The following is a 23,215-nucleotide window of genomic DNA, read 5'->3' as shown; positions in this document are numbered from 1 at the left end:
ATATTCTGCAGGGCAAGACAGAAGGGCTCAGGGAAACGCAGAAAAGATGTTAAGAGAATAATGGTCGGGTAGGTAGAGGGAAATAATCCGCCAAGTGTCTGGGAGCGATGCCGCGTGGAAGAAAACGGGCCAAGCAAGGAATGTTTTGTTTTATGGGCGGGAAAAAAGCCGCGAAGGTGAGGAGTTGCGGTAGAAACGTTGAGACCGCTGCGTTCGTTCTCACGCTGCCGTCAAGCGACCTGGCTGGCTGTTGCTTGGGACGAGAGGAGAGAATGCTTAGAAAGCTAGACCATATAAACCGAGGGATGCTCTGTCGAGGGAAAGAGAACAAAAGCAACTGCTTGAACCTTCATTGCCAGCTTGCAATGCGCCCATTTGCAGGATTTCTGGAAGTACCGGGGTGGGCTTTTGGCTACTCGCGCCGTCAGGGCCAGCCCAAAAAGCAAGGCGGCGGCAACACCTCGAACTTCGGAAGCCACCTCCTGGACTGCAGAGACGCAATCGTGTCAATAATAACCAGAATAAGATACCATCCAAAAACACGAAACAAGAATTCTCGCTTGTCAAACTAGAAGGACTCTGAGTGTTGACTGGACTTGTCCAGTTGGTCATTTGCCGCTACACCGGATGGACCAAGGCGTGTCAACAACCTCCACAACTTGTGTAGTGCGTGCCAGGCTGGCCAAGTATCCCCGTTTCTGTGCCTGGTGAGCGTGTGGATTCGTTGCACTCGAGCAGATCATCATTCGAACCCCGGGCCACATCGTCCTCGCCGCCCTCGACGCCCTCAGCGCCCTTTACGATGACCACAGCAGCGCACGATTCGGACTCGGACTCAGTATCATCGTGGGAGGCAGCTCGTGAGCGCGAGACGTTCAAGTCAGTTGGCATTTTCTTGCAGTCTCTGGTTCGGCGTGGTGCTCTTCCTAACCCTTGCTGCTACTTCCAGGACCATGATGTCCGGGAGTGAGCAGTGCCATTACCTCTACCTTGAGCGAGCTGCTCCGTTGAGTTGTGGAGTTGTTACGGAACCTAAAGCCAGGGTTGTGCTGCTCAGAGGTCCCAGCAGTGCTGCAACTGGTTGAGAGAAACCTTTAGGCGGAAATGGGAGTAGAACACGAGCTTGAAGGTCATCGGCATTGTGGTTGAAAGCATGGCTCCAGACAAATCAAACCAACTCAAGCCAAGACTTGCCAATTACAAGCCAAACACAATCAAATCGGCAATACTGGTCGATTTGGCAAGTCAAACCGTTCTTCTGGTTCGGCTGCCAAGCATACAATAGTGGCTGACAGGCTTGTCAAGATGCCATCCAGCCACCAGCATCAGCGAAGCTCCATGATCTTGGTGCCGCCCTGTCGAGCGAGCTATTCAGGGTTAGGGGTATCTATGCCGGTTCTGACTCTAACTAGCCAGGCTCGCCAGGGTTACCGGTATACCTTGCGGCTTGGCATAGTTTGCAAGCCCGCAAACAAAGTCAAGCCATGGGGGCTGGTTCGGCTTGATCTTGGCCAGAGCGTTGGTTTGGTTTGGTTTGGTTTGTTCGGAGCCTTGGTTGAAAGCGGTGATGTCGGAAGAAGGTTGAGGCACAGACCATGTGGTGTTGAGAGGCGTGATGCGCGCTAAGCCCTTCTTGCATGACGACCCACTTTTTGAGATGCGACGCGTTTTTGACTGCATTGGATCGAGTGAGGGAGGAAAGCTGCTGGTGCCGCAAACACAATCACCTTCAGTCTGCGGTTGTTTGCTTCGATCTCACATCAGCCCTGGTTTCCAATAAGTCTTTGGCATTGCACTCAAGCGAGAATTTAGTTCCTCGACCACCTGCAGCTCCGAGTCATTAAGATTCCACCAGCGCCCTTGCAAGCACCCATAGGGAGACAAAGCGACCTGCTTCTGCTCGCCGCGAAGTGGCCGCCGGGATGAGATAGCCTGAAAAAGCGACGCATCCCCAATTCCACAATGGCCACGCGATCCGGATCACAGCAGGCCATACTCTCGTCCTATGCACCGCGATTGCGCACCTACAACAATGCCCTTCTCCAGCCTGTCCTTCCAGGCACTGCCCCGTCAAACCCGCTCGCCCGCACCACCAAGCGCGGGACCACCATCATAAACTACGCCGAAGACGGCTACGACGATTACGATGACGACGATGACGATAGCAGGCGCCGGCCTACCGGCTTGCGCAGCCTGCGCCGCGACGACAGCGCCTCCAAGGTCGATGTCAGCGAGAAGGTCGGCAAGGACACCAGCGAGCCTGTTGAAATGCAGGGAATCTATCGCGACTGGATGGCCAAGGTGCGACTGAATAGGTCTGACGCCCAGAACTACGTCCAGGCCTGCCTGCCGCTCACTCTGGTCCCCATACGAATCGACTTGGACATTCCCGCCTTCACGCCGCTGCCAGCCCTGCCCGCGCCGGGGCCCGTGGATATCAATCATCCTTTCTACAAGCCGCAAGAAGCGACAGTACCGTACCGGCTACGGGATACGTTTCTATGGAACCTGCACGAGACGCTGATCACAACAGATCAATTCGCCACCCAGCTGGTTCAGGATCTCGACCTCCCAAACCGAGCGTCAACCATCGCCGAAATCAGCAAACAGATCCGGACACAACTCGAAGAATACGCTGGAGTTGCGCTTCACCCGCTCTTCCACTCTCATACTCACCGCTCCAATGCCCCCGAGCCTCCCAAGGCACCCGGCCGTCTCGATTCGGCCACTCCGGCCCTCAGCCGAGCCGACACCCCCATGGGAGGCAGCAACAACAATAACTTCGCTCCCACCCCGTCAAAACCACTCCGTCCTGCCGCACCCGCCGTGGTACAAACTGCCCAAGGCGAAATAACCGCCGCGGCAACCCCCATCCCGCCCGACCCAGCAACCACCACGGCAACAACCAACACCACCGCCGCTGCAACCGACGACTTCAGCCCCGACGACACATACCGCTGCATCATTAACCTCAACATCAACCTTTCCTCCCAAGTCTACACGGACAAGTTTGAATGGTCGCTCCTGCACCCGCCCGGCACAGCCGAAATGTTCGCCAAGCAAACCTGCGCCGACCTGGGCCTGCACGGCGAGTGGATTCCCGCCATGACGCACGCCATTTACGAGGCCGTCCTCAAACTGAAAAAGGAGGCCTGCGAGTCCGGAGGGCTAGTCGCGGGCTGGGCCAGCAGCGCGTCTGCCGGTGCTGCAGGAAGCGGGGTGATGATCAACGAGTTCCCCAACGACGCGGCGCTCACGGCCGGCGGGGAGGGCGCCGGATGGCGGTACGACCCGGAGCATCTAGCGGACGAGTGGGAGCCGAAATTGGAGACGCTGACCAGGGAGGAGATTGAGAAGCGCGAGGGGGATCGGGAGAGGCAGATCCGGCGGCTGCGGCGCGAGACGGCGCGGTTCAGCAGCAATACCGGCATGGCCGGCGGGGTGCCCATCGGGTTCGCCTTCTCCGGCCTGATTGAGCAGGAGCAGGTGGAGGAGCGGATGGGCCGCGGCGAGAGGAGTAAGAAGAAGAAGCGGTTTAGGAGTTTGAGCCCGCTAGGGAGGTCGGGTACCCCCACGGCTGGGGCGAGGGGGACGCCTGCTGCTGGTGGTGGTGGGGAGGGGTATGGTGGTGGCGGCACGCTAACTGATGTCGAGAGGATGAATTGGAGGTGCTCGCATTGCCGTGTCTGGGGGACCAGCGTGTGGGCGGTGAGGGATGGGCCGTATGGGCCGAGGGTAAGTTCTCTCTACTTTCTGCCTTTCTACTCAGTCCGGTCTTCTTTATTTACCACATCTTCCTACAATGTGTGAGAAGCATGCAAAGACTAATTTCGAGCAGTCCCTCTGCAACAACTGCGGCTTCATGTACGAGCGTGACCGCAATTTGCCCCGCTGGACTAAGAATCTGCATGCCAACGATGCCCGGCCGTTCTAGGTGGGTGGTAAGGGCAGCGCCAGGCTGAATTCGGCAGCTGACGGGTACGCAGTCGTCACGCCCCGCAAGTCCCGCCGGTTGACGCGCGAGCCGTCGTCTGGGATAGGTGTGAGGCTGTTTGACTGTCTGCGGTGTTGATCGGATTAGGGATTGAGATTAGCAACTAGGGTGGGGTGGCTGATGAAGGGGACTCTCGGTTGATCTACGGTTCAGAGGGGCGGACTCTAAGACGGCGACTTGAGTGTGTGTGGGCTGTTGTACGATCCGAGTAAACGCAGCATCCTTATGGAAGGGAACAGGTGTGAGACGTGTTTTGTGTTGCTATTACGGTAAAACCGGGTGACAGGAAAGGAACGGGTCGTCTGTACAAGAACTGATACTTATCGTGGGATTGGGCTCTATCACATCCAAGCTCCTCGCCGGTTGTGTATTCTATACCATGGTTAATCACTGAACTGGATCTAAGTATGGACCCCAAGCTTGAAGCAACAAGTGGAATTGATTCCCTACCGACGGAGCTGGTACCGCTGACCGGCTGGGCGGGCTGTTGGATGTAAGGATACTCAAAATATCTAAAGGTAGGTGCCTAAACTCTGCCAGTGGTATTCACGAAGGTGTCGAGGAAGTGGAGTGACAAGTGCTCCTTCCAATACCTGCTTGCAGTGTGTGCTGTCACTGCTGGGGCTATTGCATTGAGCGCCTGACAACGCAGGTGCAAACGGTGACGGAAGTACTTTCCCTCCGCCAAAACATCTCAGCCGAATGCAACGCGCTCTAGCCATATCCACTGCAACAGTCCATGATTATCGAGAACAGCCCCTCAAACTACGCCTGTGATCTGACGTGAGGATATGTGGCTCGCAAACGCAGATTGACCCAACACACCTGGCTCCGAGCTTGACTCGCAATCTGTGCCAGCGCTTCGACTAATTATGAGCCTCACCCCCCAGATCCGCTTGCTACCTGCCAACTGGAAGATAAATCTGTCCACCACGTTTCATTGCATGGGATTTCACTCAACAAGGAATCTGCCCCTCTCATTCTAGGTCAAGACGAGGAGACCAAGACAGTGCCGAACCCGGGAGACATTGAAGAGGGCAGGGACGTATACCGTCCTGGTGGATTCCACCCGGTCTACATTGGGGATGTGTATGCGGGGAAAATACATGGTCCTGAACAAGATTGGATATGGTGTCTACTCGACAGTCTGGTTGGTCTGGGACCTGACAAAAGCCGTGAGCCATTCGCCCTGGGCCTTCGCGGACTGGACACGAGTTTTCCCATGCTAACCACATGATAAGAATGATAACGAACACAGATTTCTAGCCCTCAAGGCCCTCAGTGCTGAGTCGTATGACGAATCTCAGCCCATATTCGAGAGGGAGATTCTCACCCACCTTCACAACGGTGACCGTTGCCAGCTCGGGTACAAGTATGTTTGCCATTACCTCGACGACTTCGAGCACCAAGACCTCAACGGCACGCCTGTCTGCCTCGTTTCTGAGCTCTTGGGGAAGACGATGCGAAGCTTTGGCGCGTGGTTCAAAGAGAGCATGATCCCTTGCCCGGTCATGCGCATGTTCGACGGCGGAGCTCCCCCCGACGGACACTACGAGCTCAAGGAGCATGTGGCCGAGATCGTGTACTTGTTCGGCCCCTTTCCAAAAAGAGTTACTAGTGAAGGGAAATCAGGGCCTTGTTCGGAGAATCTTTGATGGCTGAAGAAAGCCCAATGATTCCCCTCCGATTGATGGACCGCCCTTGGCATCCGACGAGGTCATGCCGGGTTTGAACGATGAGGTCAGGGACAAGTTCGCATCCTTTCTTACATTCATTATGAAGATAAACCCGACTGAGCGGCCATTGGCAAAGGCTGCGACGCATCTTTGGATAGTCATGCGGCTTCAACCTTGGATACCCACTAATGACTGAGTGATATACGTACCATCAGCGGCTTCTGGCCCAGCCTTTTAACTTGTATTCATTCCAACTTGGTAGCTTGAAATTCATAAGCCGCTCAGCGTTTCAACCGTCAGCGGATGCTCGATTGTACCCGCTGTCGCCTTAATTAGAGACTTCGAGGTTGGCTCAAGGTGGAGGAGTCAAGCAAATAATAGAGGGGCCTTGACAGCCTGCAGCCGGTCCTCTGGATTGCCTCAGGGACTGGCCATTATGAGGGCCTCTGCTAGGCATAAGTCAGAAAGCACGCAAACCAGGCACCCCAGGAACAAGCGCGGCAGCAGTACGATTGTGCTCCGGACAAGCAGGAGACCCTTACGCATCAGAATCACGCAGCAAAGTCCGAACACGGTCGAGCATATGTCCCTTGAGGATGCCGATTTGTTACAGTCAGATGACGCCGGACGCTACCTTGCCTCCAACACCGACATAGTGTCCTGATACGGGCGTATCCGACACAGCGGATAACGATCTTCTTTTCTTCTTCCTATTCATATATATCTCTGTTCTTCTTCCCTCCTCCCTTACTTTTCATCTTCACCGTCTATATCGTTCTTTCTCTACTCCTTGCTTGTTTCCTTACATTCCTTAAATCTTATTTTTCTTCTTGTATCCAGGTACTAGTAGTACCCTCAATGGGCTACGCGAACAAACAAACCAGGGCTGCAGCGGGCATGGCTGGATTGTATATACCTTACGCATGCCCTATGCTTTAAGCGGCTGAAAGGGTCTGGGCTTGGCGTCAGCATTTTTTTCATTGAAACATTGCTCGTGCCCGACTTTATAGGGGAATGAAGCTGTGTTTGATCGTTGCGACTTCTATCCCCATAGGCGACATTGAATCCATTCTCTTCAAATGCAACCGAATTTGGGCGTACAAGCAAGCCAATACGGTGACTGGTATACCAACGTCTCTTCGCGGCTGCGTTTACAAGCACGGGTACGACCACGATTTTCCGCTGACCGGAGCAAGTCCACCTACGAGGGGCGTCGTCGAAAAAATGGCAAGAAACCGCGGCCTATTTGGCATCATCTGTTGTTCCTGGAAGCTCAAGCTCTCACCGGTCTGTGATGTTGGACACGGCAAGGTTGATATACCATGCTCCTGCTCGACGGCCTCCGGTTGCTGCCGCGGCTGAAAGACTGCCACATCCGAATATGCGAAACGTGATGCCAGCTCCCGCAGCTCGCTCACGAGGTTGTTTTCTGCGTTCGTGGTCTGGTACGCCCTGGACCTCTGGAGAAGTCGCCATCATTCCTTGGCCCTTGTCTCCTGACTCTCCGCCGCCGAATAAGGCTTCGCATTCTCCAGTACACCGACCTCATCACACCCAGCAAGCAAGTCATGTGGGCCAGATTGTCATTCGGCTACTACATCAAACGACCCCCATGCTACGCAGCATTAGGCCCCGGATACTGCAAGCCAGAACACCGCCAGGCATGCCACTTCAGCCAGTGCGGGCGCACAACCTTCCCACAACCATCTGTCAGCTGCTTCTGCCGCGCGCGCCACGCGGCCTCCTCGTCTCGATGCCGATGCTGGCCCCCCCCCCCCCCCCCAACACCCCTGTTCCTCGTCTGCCGGATGCTCTGCGCCGAGGCGAACGCGGTGTTCTACGGCGAGAATCGCTTCATCGTCGTCAACAGCCCGGGCACCAACCCGTTTCTGAGCAGACCGCCGTTGCGTGATTACCCGCACACGTCCTTCGCGGCCAGCCATTTCTTGAGAAGAGTTGTCCCGAGACACTGCCTGCGGTATATTCGCTTCTCGAAATTGTGTTTTCCCCTTTTTATCATGGCAACCGGCCGCGCGACGATCACCCTGCGCTCCGGGGCTGGGACGAGACGGTGGATTGGATCCGAGACGAGCTCAACCTGCCCATCCTGACGCTGCGTCTCGTTGTGGTGGACCACAGGGATTCTGGTAGAGGGTCTTTGGGGACGTACGAGATAACGCGGGACCAAGAGAGGCAGGGTTTGGCGATGTACAACCGGATTATTGTTCCATTGCGGCGGTTCAATCGTGCCGAAGGCGGCGACGGCGCTCTGGTGCGTTTCTACGCGGAGCCGCCATGGCCGTTGAGGTGATCTAGCGAGGTGAGAGTGAGATTGGAAGGCATGGATCACGATGCTGGGTTGGAGTGGCTGGCATCCAAGGACAAGGAGATCAAAGTCCGCGCCGAGAAGTTCGTCTTGGGGGAACGGTATGAACTTGTTTCCGCGGCTGGGGCGGAACCGCAGGAGAGAGTGTCTGGTGGTGGGGAGCATTGTATCTCTGAGAGTCACATTCGAGGGTCATCTTCTTTTGCAAAGGGTGTTCACTGCAGTAGATTGAGCGAGTTTGGAGAAGCCAGCATGACGTCTACAGCGTAGCAAAATCCTGGCTCAGTAACGGTTTTGGCCATGGTTTGTCAGACCTGGCACCGTCTGGTGGGTTTGAGAACTCCATGATGTTCAAAAGTTGGATAGTTACTAGTAGGCCGGCGCTTGAAGAGAACACACAATAGAGTACCTGACTAGCGCAGCACTCCGGTTTGGTAATCAGCAACGCCACTAGGAAGTCCACATCACGGACTGCGAACTTGTGATGCTTGCCACCTGGAGTCTATCACTTGTCCATCTTCTCTTCTTCTTTATCTTCTTCCTCTGCTCTTCTTTTGCCGCAGAAAGGGCAGACTTGCTTGCTGGAAATAGAGATGCCGCATTTCGGGCAGTTGACTATTTCAGCAGGCATGGCGATGAGGTTCGCAGCTCGGCGGGATGGACGGATTGATTGATAAGAAGCGCTGGGGTAGGGCGAGCGGGGTAGTCTCGAGTCGAGGTCTAAGAGTTTGAGACTGAAGCCTGGTGCTTGGGTTGGGTGAGGCATATGGTATGGACCTGAAGAATACGGTGGGCTGTGGGTAGGTGGCTTTATAGTCATGCGAGGCCATCATGGGCATTTTGAATGACGGTCTACGTTGCCATTCAAGGGTAGTTTCGGGTACTTGGGGCATGAAACAAAGACAACTCTAGTCCTCAGAACCCAGGCCAGTTAGACTAGTATCACGGAGCTTGGTGGGATAGCCACAGACGAACTCCAACTTGTGACAGTCTACATCGTCAGGACGGTGTGCCCGGTACTTGGACACAACGATTCATTGTCGTGAGCGGTAGCCTGGTGTCAGGAGAGGCGTACTTGCCTCTAAGCATGATCGCCTACCAGCCTTACGCGTTGGTATCAGATACTTGACACTGCATACGTTGATCTTCTCAAGTCGGAGGGTGCAGTGTTCTGACGATTCTTAAGAGGCATTTATTTGAATTGCGCAGGAATGGGATCCCAGACCAGGAAGATCACTGGATCCAAAATAACGTAGTTCCCCTGAAGCCTATCAAACTTCAAGTTTTGTCCAGGGACAACTCCAGGCTCACCAACCGGCACCGTTTGAACTAGTACCACCGTATCGCAGGGCCAGCCCTTCGATCACCGGTAGTTATGGTCATAGATGGTATGCAATTCATGCATTCCGTTCTCCTTCCCCTCCCTCTTCTTCGAGCACCTCCAGATGCAAAAATAGACGGGCACGAGGATGACGATTAGACCGAGAGCAACCGCCACGTAGGCTAGAAGCAATACCATCCTGTGCTCCGACAGTTTGAGACCCCTGGGTGACACGTTAGCGAAGGCCATTACAACATCATCAAACCGATGGCGCAAGACTTACAGTCCGACATTAACCAACAAAAGAACCCAGATTACCCGGCAAATCCAGCGATGGGTGACCCCCAGTAGACGGGTACTCTCGGGCGGTTCCTGCCCCCGCTTCTTGGCCGAGCCTTTAATCCAAGACAGCGAGAGACCCCAGACGAACATGAGCGTCATGGCCACGATGGTCAGCAGGCCGATCACTTGGTGGCCGGTGCGAAACTGCCGAGTCTGCGATGTACAACGGGCGATGGTCAGCAACCAAACAAAGAAAGACCAACACTCCCAAGCTTCCAGACACGTGGCAAGAACTGCTCCACAATGTACCAGGAAAGAGGCCGAGAAAATCATACCGCCACATGCTCCCGACTAACGAGCACCCCAGGCACCAAGGCGCCAAAGACAAACGCAAGATACACGCTCGCGGTGACACCGTGCAGCCACGCCCACCTGCTCCCCAGGGCGCCCGCGACAAGCGAGTCGAACGGGGCGACGGCCAGCGCGACGATGGCGTACAGGATGCCGTGCGCCGTGGCGGCCTTGTTGCTATCCTGCCGCAGCCCGTCGGCGGCCAGGGTCGCGCCCGAGGATGCGTTGCCCGAGAAGCCGGAGCCGATGCCGCCCGGCCCGGTGGCTCGGACGAGGTCCATCGTGAATTGGCCTGGATCCCGTCCTCGTTAGCAAGATGGTGGTTTTTGAGGAGTCGGGTCTGGGCTGGGCAAGCCCGCCAAGGTAAGATGGACAACAGACCGTAGGCGATGTGGCGGCGTATCCGGGCGTCTGGCTCGTCTGAGCTGAGGTCGAGGCTCGGGCCGACGGCGAACATCATGGGCGAGGCCGAATCTATTTGTTTAATCAGAGGTCGGCACCTGTGGCAGGTGCCGTTGACGACCATGTCGGAGTATTCGTCGATGGTAGACGAGTGAAGGGTGAGCTCGACGCTGGGGGACCAGACTGGCTCCATGTTGCCCCTGGATTATTGGTGTGAGAAAGGGGCAATGATTGTAACATTAGGCAGATAAGCAGACGTACGTAGCTATCCGCGGACTGACTGTCACGCCTGTAAGAAGACGGTTAGCGGTTGCACGGCCCATGGGGAGAGCGTTGAATGCATGATCTTGCCTTTGCGGTCTCCGGAAGCATACATAACCAGCATCAGGGCATTGGGCATGGAAGCTCCGAAGCCAATGGCTGTATATTGGTACCAGTCTGGTGTTGAGACATAAAAGTTGATGTCTTCAGAGTCTGGGACCAGGTTGACCGAGATGATGGTGTTGGTGTCTGGGACAAAGAGTGTTGAGACAGCCGTCTGCGCAGCGACTAGTTGGATATGTGTGACAAGGGCTTCTCAGCTGTTAATCAAAGAGGATTCTCAGACTCGATTCGAGGAATCGCCTGCGTACGTAGTCCTGTTATGAGAAGCCATGACCTCAGCCATTGCGAAGCTGAAGTCCGTCCGTGTGACAGCATGCTCGTCAGGGCTTTTGGTAAAAGCAGCACCGCCTGTGTCGCTCCAGAGAACTGGTAATATATTGAGTCGAGCTGTGAAGCCAGGTAAGGGTTGCCTGCAACTGTACGCTGGTCTTGCGTCTGGCCAAGGTCAAGGCGCTGAGATCTTGATATCACAATTCTCAATGAGCCCGGAAGAGAGAACCGACAAGTCATATTGAGATTTCATTACCACTGCCATGCGGGCGACACTAAGTTAAAAGCGCCCATCATTCATTCTTACTCTTGGCACTCCGGATGTGGTGATGGCACGGGAGCCGGCGCCAAGGGCTGCACTGCTTCATGACAATTGGTCTCTGAAGCGCCCAAGGGAAAGCGGCCACCCAATCGCGGGGATACAGGGTATCCGAGATTGGAAGGGGTAAAAATAGCTAGAAGCCTTTCTTCAACTAAATTTGTCAACTGGTTCCACCGACAGCGGCAAGAATTCTACGGAAGTGTGTTGAATCCATCATTCCAGGTGGTTCGTCCGTCGCTGAAAGAAGAGAAGTTGCAAGCTGCTGTCCATGGGTCTGATCCCTCCGAGTCCGATGATTTGGTCGTTTTTGATGGAAGACATTCAGGGTTAGGGCTGCCGTTACTCGGAAGTTGTTGCCTGCCTCCTGAGCAGATTGGCACATCGTCCTTGCCCTCGACATTATCCGATTTCACAATTTCGATTCCAGGTTGTTCTCTCCTCGCCGCCGGCTGCCCGCCTGTGTCGCCCAAGAATTTGAACCTCCAGCTCAAATCGCCATAATTCCATTACGGTATCTCGTCTTGTCTGAAGATGGCGTCGGATTGTACGCTGCGGGCCGCGATGCTCAAAAAGCTCGGCACGTGATGTTCCCGCCGGATGCCCTACTGTTACAAAGCCGCGACGGCATCTGCGGCCTGATTGTACGTGAGATGAAGGGGGGGAGGTAACAGAGGCAGTCGCATCGGAAGCAGCATTCATTTCCAAAGGGGTTCGCTGTCCACCGCCGCCGCTTCGAACGGGCCCCGGGATTCAGCGGGTCCGATTTCATTTGCCGCTGACTCGACCGCCTGAGTCCGGTCCCGTGTCTCGCTCGGCATTTCAGAAATTCACACGCCACGCGCTGCGCCGCGACCCGCCAATCGCGCGAGTACATGTCGGCCGACGTCCCTTTGAGCTGCCGAAAAATGTCCAAGAGGACGACCGCCCTCGGCCATGGTGATGAGCACGTCAATGGCCGGCCTTCCTCTCCGGCGACACCATCCCACTCGCAGCCGCAGTCACAACCGCAATCTGCCGTCAAGAAGTCTGCAAAAACAAAGACTGTCCCGCAACCACCACCGTCACAACAGGTGCTTGTAATCTGTAGGAACAAGTGCGCCCTCCCACGCTGCCCCATAGCATTCACCCCTTGCCCCCCGCCCCCCTCTTCCCCAAAAGAAAACACAAAGCAGTCCCTTCTGTGTTGGCCTGGCATACCTTTGCGTCGATACACTCACTTCCCTGCCGTGTTTCCATGCTTGTCCCCTCTTTGCGCTCTCCTTGCCAACGACGGCTGACTCTCGGCCCAGGCATTGGCGATACATCTCGTCCTTCCACGGACCGTGGCTTCAGCTTCCACCCGAGATCCTCGAGACCATTGCGAATGCGAACTATAATACCCCAAGGCCGCGTCCAATTGACCCGGCCGTTTTCTTCGACCTCGTCAAGATTAGACGTCTCGTCGATGATGCTACCAACCTTGCCGTACGCGCCGCCAGCGGCGTGGCCTCCATCGGCCAGCGCGGCCTTCTGGGTTCTTCTCATCATGCGGCCGCATTAGGCCTTGGTTTCGGCGGCCGTCCGCCGCCACAGACGAAGCTAAGCCCCGAGAGAAAACACAGGATGAGGGAGCAGGCAACCCATAAGCTGATGGAGGCATATCGACTGGATGAGATTGCTTGTAGCGTTGCCACCATGCAGAGCGCCTCCTCGCTCGAAGAGGTAGCATCTCTGGTACTTCAGCGCAATTCTCAAGACCCGGATGCGAAGTACGTCCACTTTTTCCATGAGAAGATCCCCAGTCGTCAGCTGGCCGAGTGCACGAGTTTAACTCCGTTAAACGACGTTATATCGGCGAAGCCATCCGACCCAGAGCCCCTGAGGACCCGGGCCACGGTCCGCGTCTTCAAGGGCGACTATGAGGGTGCCGTTGATGACCTGACTGAGGCCCTTAAGCTGTATCGCTTGTACAGGCCGGCCCATTCGTCGCCAAAGTTGCCGCAGGAAACGCAGCTCCTGGAGAGGCAATCACACGGCACTGGCCGACGGCAGGAGGACGTCATATTAAAGGAGGAAGATCGGCCAAGTAGCCTGGAGATGCAGTTGGTTTTCCAAAGAGCTGGCGTCTATTTGACCATTGCCTGCCGCCATGTAGCGGCTGGCCTGCAGGCGGTCCCGGCCCCAAATAACTGGCATTCGAACGGTGGCGCCGAGATCGACGATGCGACACAGCAGTCTCAATTGGAACCTTTGCCGGCAGGAAAGGAAGCCCGACGGGAAATGGCCGAAGCAAGGAAGCTTGTCAGACAGAACGCGAAGCGGGCGTTGCGTGATTACACCGCCTTTCTCTCACATTTTGAATATTCGCCGGACCTGCCCATCGAGATTGCCGAGGACTTCACCCGCAAGGTAAATTCCGCAGTGAACGGCGGCAGGACACCACGCTCTCACAGCTACCCCCTGGGGCCGCGCTCGCCCGTGGTTGGCGAGAGCGAAGAACTGATGGTGTCTCACCGCACTTATGCGCTATCAGATCTTTTCAGCTCCTCCCTACCCAGCGGGCTACCCCCTTATCCTAGCACGGAAGTGGTTCGGGCATCGCACCTGTCGCCCTCGGTCGGGCCAGTGCAGACCACGACGGAAACCCTGACATGTCACCCCCTCTTGACTGACGCTCTCCACGCTCTTCTGCTATGCCACGCTCTGATCCAGACCTCAGCCAAGGAGCTGCTCCGCCACGCTTACATGGTGGCCCGTCTCGCACGTCTCGCCGACGGCTACCCGGTGTTTCAGTCTAGCAGATGCCCCGCGCGGGCCGACTGGATTGAGGTGCTACGAGCGAGCGGCAACTGGATCCAGTTGACGGGATCGTGGGAGGACCTCTGCGCACCGGCACCTCTACCCCTTTTCCAGTCCACCGGAAACGGTGCGACGCCAGTTCCCGTCTCCCTTCCGCCGCTTAAACAACCCAAGGTTCTCCCTGCTCCCAAACATGACAGCGCAGCCAGCAGCCCCGACTTTCCAGCCGCAGCAGTAGGTGCAGCTGGCAAGGAGCTCAAAGACCGCATCCGCCAGCAAGCCGTCCTCGACGCCCTCGCCGACGACCGCGAGACGGACGAATCCTCTCTCCGAGTAGCCATTCGAGCCCGCCAATTGCGTGCCGAGCACGATTACCGTCTCGACAACGCCGTCGCCGCCCTCGACGCGAAGCTCATGCGCGATGAGCTAACTTCGCGTACAGACCCCACCGCAGCCGCCGACGACAGCCGGATGTCCATTCCCTCCCCCGACAACGCCGCCCGGGCGCCTCCAGCTCCAGCTCCAGCTGTCAGCGCCAACGGAATCAGCACCAGCACCTCCGCCAAGGCCAACAACAGCAACAATCCACCCGCAACATCTTCAGGAGCAGCTCCAGTTCCAGCTCCAGGATTAGGGCCCAAGATAGCGACAGCGAAGGGACAAGTGAATGGTAAGACTAACCGTCGCGGCCCCCGACATATCGCCTCCTCATCAGTCTTGGACGAGGGCAGGGACTTTCCCGTCCCGTCCACCGAGCGGGCGAACGCCATAGCGCGCTGGGTCATGGAAGCGCCCCCACCGAGCGCCGACGCCGGTTCTGCTGGGGATGGTGGTGTGCGCAGGCGGCGGAAAAAACCTGCTATGAAGACGGCGGCTGGTGGCACGACTGGTGGTTTGTTGGCGGAGGCCGTTGGTTCTGGCTCAGGAGGGGTGGAGAAGGAGGGCGAAGCGGAGGCGGGAGAGCAAGTTTGATTCGGGATGTGCGTAAGTGTTTCATGCGAGTTTCAAATAGGAGGAGGGAGCAGACTTGAAAATTCTCGCCGGCATTCTGTTTGTTAGTTTACCGGCGAGTATCCATGCGTGCCGGGGAAAAGAAGTCTCGGGATATGGATGCCGGTACCATGTATTGCGTGCGGTGAATTTGGTTCCCGCGCTGTTCCTTTTCAGACCATAGCCATGTAGGGTAAAGTCAGATGTTGTAGGTGACGAAACTCAGCGGAGAGTGGGATGCGATGCACACTTGGTAATAGTACTTGAGTGATTCAGCAAATCTTCCTTTGCTTCTTTCTGGACACTCAGACATCCGTAAACTGCCAGGTTTCAGCCACTTTCAGGTTTTATCAACCACCTGTAAGAAAAGACAGAACAAACAAAGGGGGAATCATCCATTGTACCCATTAACAACAAAAACAAACTCGCTCACCATTGAAGCGTCATCAACTTAGCACCCCTGCCGACTCCGGATCCCACTATAAAAACTCGATAGAGACCCGTCCGTTCCGATCTACCATGCCCGATGTTCAAGTTCAACCCCAAGGAACACCCCCATTGCCACCAACCTGACATTGCCCCTGACCCTGCCCGCCCAAACCCAAACCCATATTCAAGAAGCTGTCAATGTCGCTCATCCCCTCCGCCTCGAGCACATCCATCAGCTCCAGCTGCTGCTCATGGCTCAGACTGCCGTGTCTCTCGTTTAGGAACGAGTTATAGAATTCGCCGCCTGTCACAGAAGCTCCGGCCCCGGGGCCGGAGCCGGGGCCGAGCCCCAATCCCGCACCTTCGTAACCCCAGCCAACGTTCCAATTTGTTGTGTTTGATGATGGTGGCAATTGGGGGTTGTTGCTGCTACTACCAAATGCAGGGGGGATTCCGCCGGGGTTCTGATGCTGACTTCCGTTTAGTGCGAGGCCTCCTCCTCCTCCTCCTCCTCCTTCTGCGAACGGGTTCGGCGCTCCTGCCCAGAAGCCCGAAGTAGAGGCCCCATTCAACACGCTAGAGGAGAAGGCATATGGCGGAACGAATTCTGGTAAGGGGTTGTACCAGTCTGTTGCTGTGGGTGGGGCCGGTGGCGGCGGCCGCTGCTGGGTGCTTGAATGGGGGTGGTGGAACCGTGGAGGAGGGGTGATGAAAGCGGGCGGCGGTAGTCTTTCGGAAGTTGGGACCGTTTGCTGTTGTTGCTGTTGTTGCTGGCGTTGTTGGTGCTGCTGGTACAGTTGGTACTGCTGATGCTGTTTTTGTTGCTGCTTGAAATGGTGATCGGGAAACAACTCCGGAGATTGTTGCTTCGCCTGAGGAGTGGCTCCCTGGAGATGTTGCAGTGGCGGGACGGGACTGACCGGGCGGAGATGGGGTGTTGCGATGGGTGAACGCGATGTAGTCATGGCCAACCTCGGAGACGAGCTGATTGCGGCGTGGGGAGAGCGGCCTGCGACGGGCCCCGGCAGTGTTGGCAATGGGCTGACGGCGGGTGTAGCTGTAGGAGGCTCGGGGTCTTGCTTGGGTATTACCAAGGAAGGCGGCGGAGGCGTGCTGCCCGCACGCTCAGGTGCAGACGCGTCATTGGAGTCGGGTGCGAGGTGAGAAAGCCTGCGGCCGTTGGAGTCTGTCGATGGGCTCATGAAGATTGAATTGGAACGGAAAGTGGGCTGCTGTTGGAAAGGAGAAGAATCACTCTCGAATCCATACTGGAGAGCCGGCACGCCAATGGTCGTGTCGAATACAAATCCGAAAGGTGAGGATGTGTTGAAGAGTGAAGTGGCTGACTGGGGTTGTGCTTTTGGCGTGCTTCTCGACGTGTCCGATTCAGGTGATATGGGGCCAGCGAGAGATGCCGGTGTCCCAAGTTGGTTGGTCGATGGCGGCGACGGCGTTTCCTCCTCCGCGTTGTAGCTTTGAAGACAGGCATTTGCAATCACCGTATACATCTGGGCCGCCGATGAAGACCCAGGCCAGCGATCGGAGAAAATCTTGACCGCCTCGAGGGCGGAAGCTGCAAGTTCTTGGACGTCGCCCTTAGCGTGCTCGGCGCGGACTTCGGGATATGAGATGGACCAGAGAAGCGCATTCAGTGCGGCGTACACAATCAACAGAGACTCCCAGCTAACGTCGACTGACCCCTCCTCAATTAAGCGATAAACTAGGTCGATGATATAGCGTGAACTGTCAAAGCACTTCATGGCGGCGTTGATGGTGGGTTTAGGCACTTGCGGCGAGGGCCGATAGAGCGAGATGACCATGTTGTGATAGTACCCCACAAGCCTGCAATCCGGGTTAGCCAAGATAGATACCCCGTTTGTGCTAGAGAGCAGCTGGACATACCAAGGTTTGCACCAAGCAGGCTGCTCCGGGCAGGCTTGGAGCCAATCCTCGAGTTTCTGCTCCATCACGGTGAACCATGGGTGGTTCTGGTGGGCGGGTTCAGGCCGTTTCTTGTCATAAAGTACCCGGCGGATCTCTGCCTGCAGGAGCCTCATCCTGCAGAAATGAATCGCTACCTCTTTCTTCTCGCAAGATCTGCCAGAGCGGATGCCTTCTGGTGTGATGTCCTCGTCGGCGCTCGTTTCGAAGAACTTGACGTTCATGAAGTCATCGGCTTTGGAAAACCCATTGGGTCGGCCCATAGCATTCGCAAGACCAAGCTCTTGAGCCGTGACGATCCAGCTCAGTCTCCTCCTCATGTCAAGAGCCCGGGGGTCAGAAACGCCCAGGCTTATGGTTTGCTCGTCCCCAAGACGCATTTGCTGACATATTCTTGTCGCGAGCCCAGTCACATAGTAGGTAGCGGTCCTGGTTGGCGTCATCAGAGAATACAAGCCAATTAGGACCAGACACTGGAGCGTCTTCAGATCCTGGGGACGGACGACGTCCTCGAAGCGGCGCATCGCGTTAAGGTAATAGCTGTCGGGAAGGCCAGCGTACTTGCCCACCTTCTGGAGGCTGATGGCCACTACCATGTTCACGACGAAGTGTTTGTATGGGTCCGAGTCCCCAGAAAAGACAGCATTCACGTCTTCTTCAAACACCTTTTCGTGGAGAATCGGCGTGAATACCTGGACTGTCGTCAAGATTAGCACATGCAGACTCAAGATCTTAAGGCAAGATTTCTGGTAGGGAGTCAGTGGACACCCACCTCTGTCATTGAAGGCCCGTACCAAACCATCGACAATCTCCCTGCTTGGGAGGGCAGAGGCGGGAATGATACTGTGGGCTGGGTAGCTTCTTGTCCTGCCCGAGGGTCCGCTTATACTGGTTCCCATCACCACACTCTGCATGCGATCTCTGCGCTCTGCCCGTTTCGCGAGCACCGCGGGAATGAGGTTCGCGATCCTCCGCGACTCGGCGTGTCTCTTTGCCTCTTCCATCAGCAATCGTGTCATGGCCGTACCGCTGCTCGGCCCTAGATAGCGCGGCATTTCGTCTGCCTCGTCAAAACGGACAGTACCTCCGGGGCAGACCATGTCATCATGGCTGGACGGATCCTCGGCATCTTGGTCTGTGTACTGGGCGAGTTCGGCCTCGAGTTGGCGAACCTTCTTTTGAAGGCTTACCACGTAGGAGCGGTTTATCTTTATCCCTTTGGCGCTATCGTAGTACTCGCATGTTGAACCTGATCGTTCGCAGGGGAGGCATCGCGGCAGTGCGGGGTCACACCTGGTCTTCCTCTGGATGACGATAATGGTTAGAGAAGATCAGGCCGAGCAAGAGGAGAGAATAGGGACTGGTTGCCTACCTGGCGGCATCGGCAGCAGGCAGTCAGAGTATGGGCGACGCGATGCGGCGCATCGTGGATCTCCTGCTCTGGGCTGTCCCATGGGTACGGCCCCGGTTGCGGAGGTCTCCCGGGGAAGAAGCGATGATGAGGGAGGACTGAACCCAGAGATTGGTGGAAGACAGCGGCAGGGTCCATCGATGCCCCTTCTCAAGAGGGGACCCCCAAGGCGAAAGATGCCGGGCTGCTTAGAGGTTTTGGTTGGGGATGACGGTGACGAGCAGTGGGAGGATGGATTGGATTTGAGAACGTTGGGACGCTGTGGTGTTGGACGCCGTAGGACCAGAAGTATTGCTGCAAGGCCATGGGAAAAAGAAAAGAGAGAATATTCACCTGGCAGCGTCGGCGTCGTCTGGGACCTTGGATAATGACTGGGTCGAGGTCAAGACCAAGCCACGAGCCAGGTCTGATCGGGTCAATCGTCAAAGTGCGGTTCCGCTGCAGAGTGCCGAGTTGTGTGCTAAACTGATTCCTGATTCGCTCCACACAGAGACCCCTGGCACCCCCATGCTCAATTCCCGGCTTGGAAGTGTGGAGCTTTGAACATGTCGAGGGTCCAAGTCCAAATCAGAGAGTGAGAGATTGACTGAGCTTCAGAGATACACAACAGGCAAGGTTATCCGGTTTAGTCTTATATAACTTTCAATCAGCATCCATTCTTCAAGGTTGCTACGAAAGGTACTGAATACAGGTCCTGACAAGCAAAAGACGTTGAGAAGGACTCGATGCGGGGTCCAGGCAACTTGGTGGGGTCAGGGTCTCGAATACTAGGGTCACATGATGCACGGACCATCCGCCAGCCTGATTCAAGTTTCAGCCTTCGATCCCCTGTCGTTAAGTGAGCTGAAGTGACGGAAGGCACTCCAAAAAACATGAAAAAGGGAAGATACGATTCGGCCCATCCTAGCCCTCTCACGTATTTCGACTCGAGACACAGAATTGCCAAGAAGTGAGGTGCGCTCGTTCAATCCGAATCTCAGCTGCCCGGCCTGCGTCTTCAGCTGAGGCGCCTGCCCCCGAAGCTCCACAGCTTCAGCGAGACCTTTTTGACTGCCGCAGCCCTGTTGTTTCTCCTCCTGGATTGGTTTCTCATATTCCGAGTCTCCCAAAAAGGGATCATCTTCTGCTATCTGCTTGACAGTGCTACCACAGGGTTCCGGGCTCGGAGTGGGACACATGATCAGCGCAACTGAAGTCCACCGCCATTCACTTATCCGATTAACTCATAGCCGTCTGAAGTGAGAATCCGGTCGAGTTTCTTCCACGGAAGCACAAGGGCTCCTAAGGAGACCGTTGCCCCGTCGCACCTTGGTGACATATCCATCACCATGCACAAATTCAGCCTAGCAGATAGCCCGCTGCTAAAGGTTTCCCGGCCAGTGTCTGCGTGTTCAAGATGTAAGGACGTGCTCCATACTTAGTATTTGAGCACAGCTGACGCTTCTTCTGTCTAGGTCGTTCGGCGAAAGTGAAGGTGACTGAGCCAGCGAGTTGCCGCGTGGTGTTGCCCCGTAACTGACACCAGAGTTAGTGTGATAACAAACTACCGGCCTGCACTGCTTGCGAGAGGGCCGGTCGCGAGAAGGAGTGTACCGCAGCCAATGACCAGTTCGCCCGCGGAAAGGAGAGAAGGTGTGTGATGCTCTTTAGGTGGTACCACACGCTTCCCAGACTGATAACCTCGGTGGTCATCCAGCTATGTGGCGGCGTTGGAGCTGAGGATAGAGAAGTTGGAAAGGCGGCTCACCTATGCTCGTTCAACAAAGGCATCGGTGACTCTGCATGGTCCGGATGAGCCTCCAGCTGCTGACCAGAATCGCAAAGACTCTCTGGCGTACATACGGGCCGCCATCCATCGGAAAGCGGTGCTAACCCAAGAGAATGCAGACATCAACACCCTCGTCTCGGACTTCGGGTACTTGTGCGTTCAACCTGGGTTCGCCGCAGCGTCAAAGACATCGACTAATTTCCTTGCAGAGCTGTCAATACCACCACGCGCGACTTTGATCCCTCCGAGTCCAACATGACCTTTGCACGCTTGGTCCTGGCTGCGTCCACGAACGAGCCGGTTCCGGAGCCCAAAACTACCAGTCTCCCGGCAGAAGCCACTGCCAGAGCGCTCGTTCAGTTCTACGAGAGCAGCATTCTGCCCCTTTACCCAGCCTTCCCCGGAGCCTCGCTGCATGCCCTCCTCAGCGACCTCTATCAAGCACACCCACGGCCAATTAGGAGCTCGGAGTACTGGCTCTTCTGGATGGTTCTCGCCATCAGTTCCGCGGCGCAAAGCCGGAGCTGGCAGGATGAGCACTACCTGAATGCCGTTGAGTTCGTAGCTCGCGCGCTGCCGCATGCGGACAGGGCACTGAAGCCGGGTTACGTGACACAAGTTCAATCTCTGCTACTCCTCACGCAGTACTCAATGCTCGATCCTGCCCACTTCGATAGCTGGCACCCGATCGGCTTCACCTGCCGCGCAGTGGTCGACCAGGGCTTACACCAGGATCCGCCGCACACGCAGCAGATGGATCAGGGCGCGCTGAGTGCGCGCCGCAGGACTTTCTACTGCGTATACTCTCTTGACAGGTCAGTAACCAAGCCTTGCTTATTGCTTCTCGCCGCCGATACTCTCTGACACTGCAGCTTCAGGGCGATAAGCATGGTCCACGCCCGTGCTTTCTCCTTCTACGATGATGCCGTGTCCGTCGCTCTTCCGCCATCCGGGCAGCTAGGCAGTCCGCTTCCCAAGGGCCCCATAGCAAAGCCGCCCCCGGACGCCTCAGTGCCGCTTTTCAGGTTGCGCCGGTTGCAGTCCGAGTGGTATCAGACCCTTTACCAGGGCGACCCGACCCAGGCCATGCCAGATTCCACATCCTTCATCTGGGCAAAGTGCTATGAGATGTGGGAGTGGTGTGAGAAGCTGCCCGCGGATATGCCGCCTGCCATCCGCGAGATGCTTGACTTGGAGCTGCGATACAGTTACGTGTACTGCATCGCCTCCAGCGCCAGGGGTGCTCAAGTGTCGTCATACGGGCGGCTGTTGATCTTTGAGCACACCATCTCATACATCGACCGGGTACACGATATTTCGAAGCGATCAGAGAACGTTGCCATCTACACCTATCACGACGCCCTAAGGGTCTTCTTCATGGGATCACAGTTTGTCGCCGTCCTGCGTGATGCCGGCGACGTGCTACTTTCGGGATCGCCGATCCCTATGCCTCCATCAATTCCAGGAAAGCCTTTACCCCCTCCGGCACCAATAAGGCTCGACAGAGGCACTGGCGATAATCTGGACCGTAGCCTGCGATGTGTGGAAAGGGTGAAGAATACACTGAGGTTGTTCGGCGATAGGTGGGAGGATGCTTTCTCCCTCTTGAAGGGATTTGAAAATTTATCTGCCGATATGTGGAAAAGCCTCACGATGAAGCGAGAAATGAGGAACGTTGCCGCAACCGGCCAGTGGCAGCAGCAGGTGCCGACTGCATAGCGTGTTCCAGGCCCGACAGGACACACTCTGAGCGGTGCTTCGCTCGAACGTATGCCGCCATCCTTCTCCACGACTAACCGACCCATCCAGGGTTCGCAGGAGTCTAAAGCTGGGAGTTGGAGCGAGCTACAACCGGCCGTTTGCTCAGTCGAAACAGCAGGGCCATGGGCAAGGCTGGCAGATGGCATGCTGAACAGACACAGTCAGTAGTTGCGGCTGGCAATGACAGAGGAATCCGGCATCTGTCCCATTTGATGGTTGCGATGATTGCAATTCCGACCATCGCCACTAACAGTGGATGTCATTCGGCCACGGAATCCGCAGTGATGTGGAGACTTGGACGGTGTGGGCGGCGGTCTTGAGGCAAAGTCAACCATGGAGGCCCGACCCGTCGCCTCGGTTCCGGAGACGGCGAGCCAAGCACAAGGGGGACCCTAGGAAGGAACACAGCCAACTGGAATGGTTGAACAAGGTTTCTTATCCGTGCTTCGGGCTGATCGGTCATCTGCCAACTAGCCGCTGACCATCCCCATCTGACGATGTACAAACAGTACAGGTGCATGTGGGAGCCATGCCAACCTCCCCTGACCGTTCTCACCCACCAGCCGGCTTCCTACACACAAACCGCGCCATCCCTCTGGCACACCCCAACCTCCCTGCTGCTCATCTCGGGGCTAGTCCATGTCGGCCGATGTTCTCCCCTCATGTACGCCAACGTCACGGTCGTATCGACAATTCTCCCCGCCTCCTTTGACGGCTATGGTCGAGCGGAACCTCTCAAAGCGGGACACATCCCCACGTCGGTTCCGGCGCGCCATTCCTAGGAGGTTTGCTTTCCTCGCTCCTCAGGA

At 56.2% G+C, this 23,215-nt stretch overlaps 8 protein-coding genes across 8 annotated transcripts; 4 read left to right on the top strand and 4 right to left on the bottom strand.

Moving 5' to 3' along the window:
- Window positions 1-1,701: 1,701 nt before the first annotated feature.
- Window positions 1,702-4,411, top strand: N657DRAFT_647838 (SNF5-domain-containing protein). Its single transcript, XM_062793398.1, has 2 exons — window positions 1,702-3,735; window positions 3,839-4,411. Exons 1-2 carry the CDS (start codon window positions 1,963-1,965, stop codon window positions 3,932-3,934), a joined length of 1,869 nt encoding a protein of 622 aa, XP_062645427.1. The 5' UTR covers window positions 1,702-1,962; the 3' UTR covers window positions 3,935-4,411.
- A 345-nt stretch (window positions 4,412-4,756) lies between these two features.
- Window positions 4,757-5,794, top strand: N657DRAFT_647837 (uncharacterized protein). The gene is made up of 2 exons (XM_062793397.1): window positions 4,757-5,169; window positions 5,236-5,794. The coding sequence occupies exons 1-2, from the start codon at window positions 5,101-5,103 to the stop codon at window positions 5,647-5,649; spliced, it is 483 nt and encodes a 160-aa protein (XP_062645426.1). The 5' UTR covers window positions 4,757-5,100; the 3' UTR covers window positions 5,650-5,794.
- A 1,788-nt stretch (window positions 5,795-7,582) lies between these two features.
- N657DRAFT_635672 (uncharacterized protein) lies at window positions 7,583-8,298 on the bottom strand (the record flags this gene model as incomplete). The annotated part of the gene is made up of 2 exons (XM_062791358.1): window positions 7,583-8,144; window positions 8,216-8,298. The coding sequence occupies 2 exons, from the start codon at window positions 8,296-8,298 to the stop codon at window positions 7,583-7,585; spliced, it is 645 nt and encodes a 214-aa protein (XP_062645425.1).
- Window positions 8,299-9,168: 870 nt separating this feature from the next.
- Window positions 9,169-11,254, bottom strand: N657DRAFT_647835 (iron reductase domain protein). Its single transcript, XM_062793396.1, has 6 exons — window positions 10,985-11,254; window positions 10,704-10,925; window positions 10,614-10,641; window positions 10,332-10,552; window positions 9,935-10,242; window positions 9,169-9,812 (listed from the first exon to the last, which is right to left on the bottom strand). Exons 1-6 carry the CDS (start codon window positions 11,244-11,246, stop codon window positions 9,597-9,599), a joined length of 1,257 nt encoding a protein of 418 aa, XP_062645424.1. The 5' UTR covers window positions 11,247-11,254; the 3' UTR covers window positions 9,169-9,596.
- Window positions 11,255-11,822: 568 nt separating this feature from the next.
- N657DRAFT_673428 (uncharacterized protein) lies at window positions 11,823-15,078 on the top strand (the record flags this gene model as incomplete). The annotated part of the gene is made up of 3 exons (XM_062795688.1): window positions 11,823-12,421; window positions 12,618-14,776; window positions 14,822-15,078. Exons 1-3 carry the CDS (start codon window positions 12,201-12,203, stop codon window positions 15,076-15,078), a joined length of 2,637 nt encoding a protein of 878 aa, XP_062645423.1. The 5' UTR covers window positions 11,823-12,200.
- A 554-nt stretch (window positions 15,079-15,632) lies between these two features.
- N657DRAFT_577122 (uncharacterized protein) lies at window positions 15,633-19,015 on the bottom strand (the record flags this gene model as incomplete). Its single annotated transcript, XM_062789230.1, has 4 exons — window positions 15,633-17,367; window positions 17,428-18,163; window positions 18,239-18,770; window positions 18,839-19,015. 4 exons carry the CDS (start codon window positions 19,013-19,015, stop codon window positions 15,633-15,635), a joined length of 3,180 nt encoding a protein of 1,059 aa, XP_062645422.1.
- Window positions 19,016-20,205: 1,190 nt separating this feature from the next.
- Window positions 20,206-22,364, top strand: N657DRAFT_577741 (uncharacterized protein; the record flags this gene model as incomplete). Its single annotated transcript, XM_062789267.1, has 6 exons — window positions 20,206-20,275; window positions 20,332-20,351; window positions 20,409-20,509; window positions 20,574-20,798; window positions 20,855-21,460; window positions 21,524-22,364. 6 exons carry the CDS (start codon window positions 20,206-20,208, stop codon window positions 22,362-22,364), a joined length of 1,863 nt encoding a protein of 620 aa, XP_062645421.1.
- A 150-nt stretch (window positions 22,365-22,514) lies between these two features.
- N657DRAFT_113487 (uncharacterized protein) lies at window positions 22,515-23,033 on the bottom strand. The gene has a single exon (XM_062785796.1). The coding sequence runs from the start codon at window positions 22,924-22,926 to the stop codon at window positions 22,666-22,668; it is 261 nt and encodes an 86-aa protein (XP_062645420.1). The 5' UTR covers window positions 22,927-23,033; the 3' UTR covers window positions 22,515-22,665.
- Between the last annotated feature and the right edge of the window lie 182 nt (window positions 23,034-23,215).

This window comes from Parathielavia appendiculata (genome assembly GCF_033297405.1).
Source record: "Parathielavia appendiculata strain CBS 731.68 unplaced genomic scaffold N657scaffold_11, whole genome shotgun sequence".
NCBI lineage: Eukaryota > Fungi > Ascomycota > Sordariomycetes > Sordariales > Chaetomiaceae > Parathielavia > Parathielavia appendiculata.
Note: the sequence above shows the minus strand (reverse complement) of the source record. Positions and strands in the feature narration are given on the sequence as shown.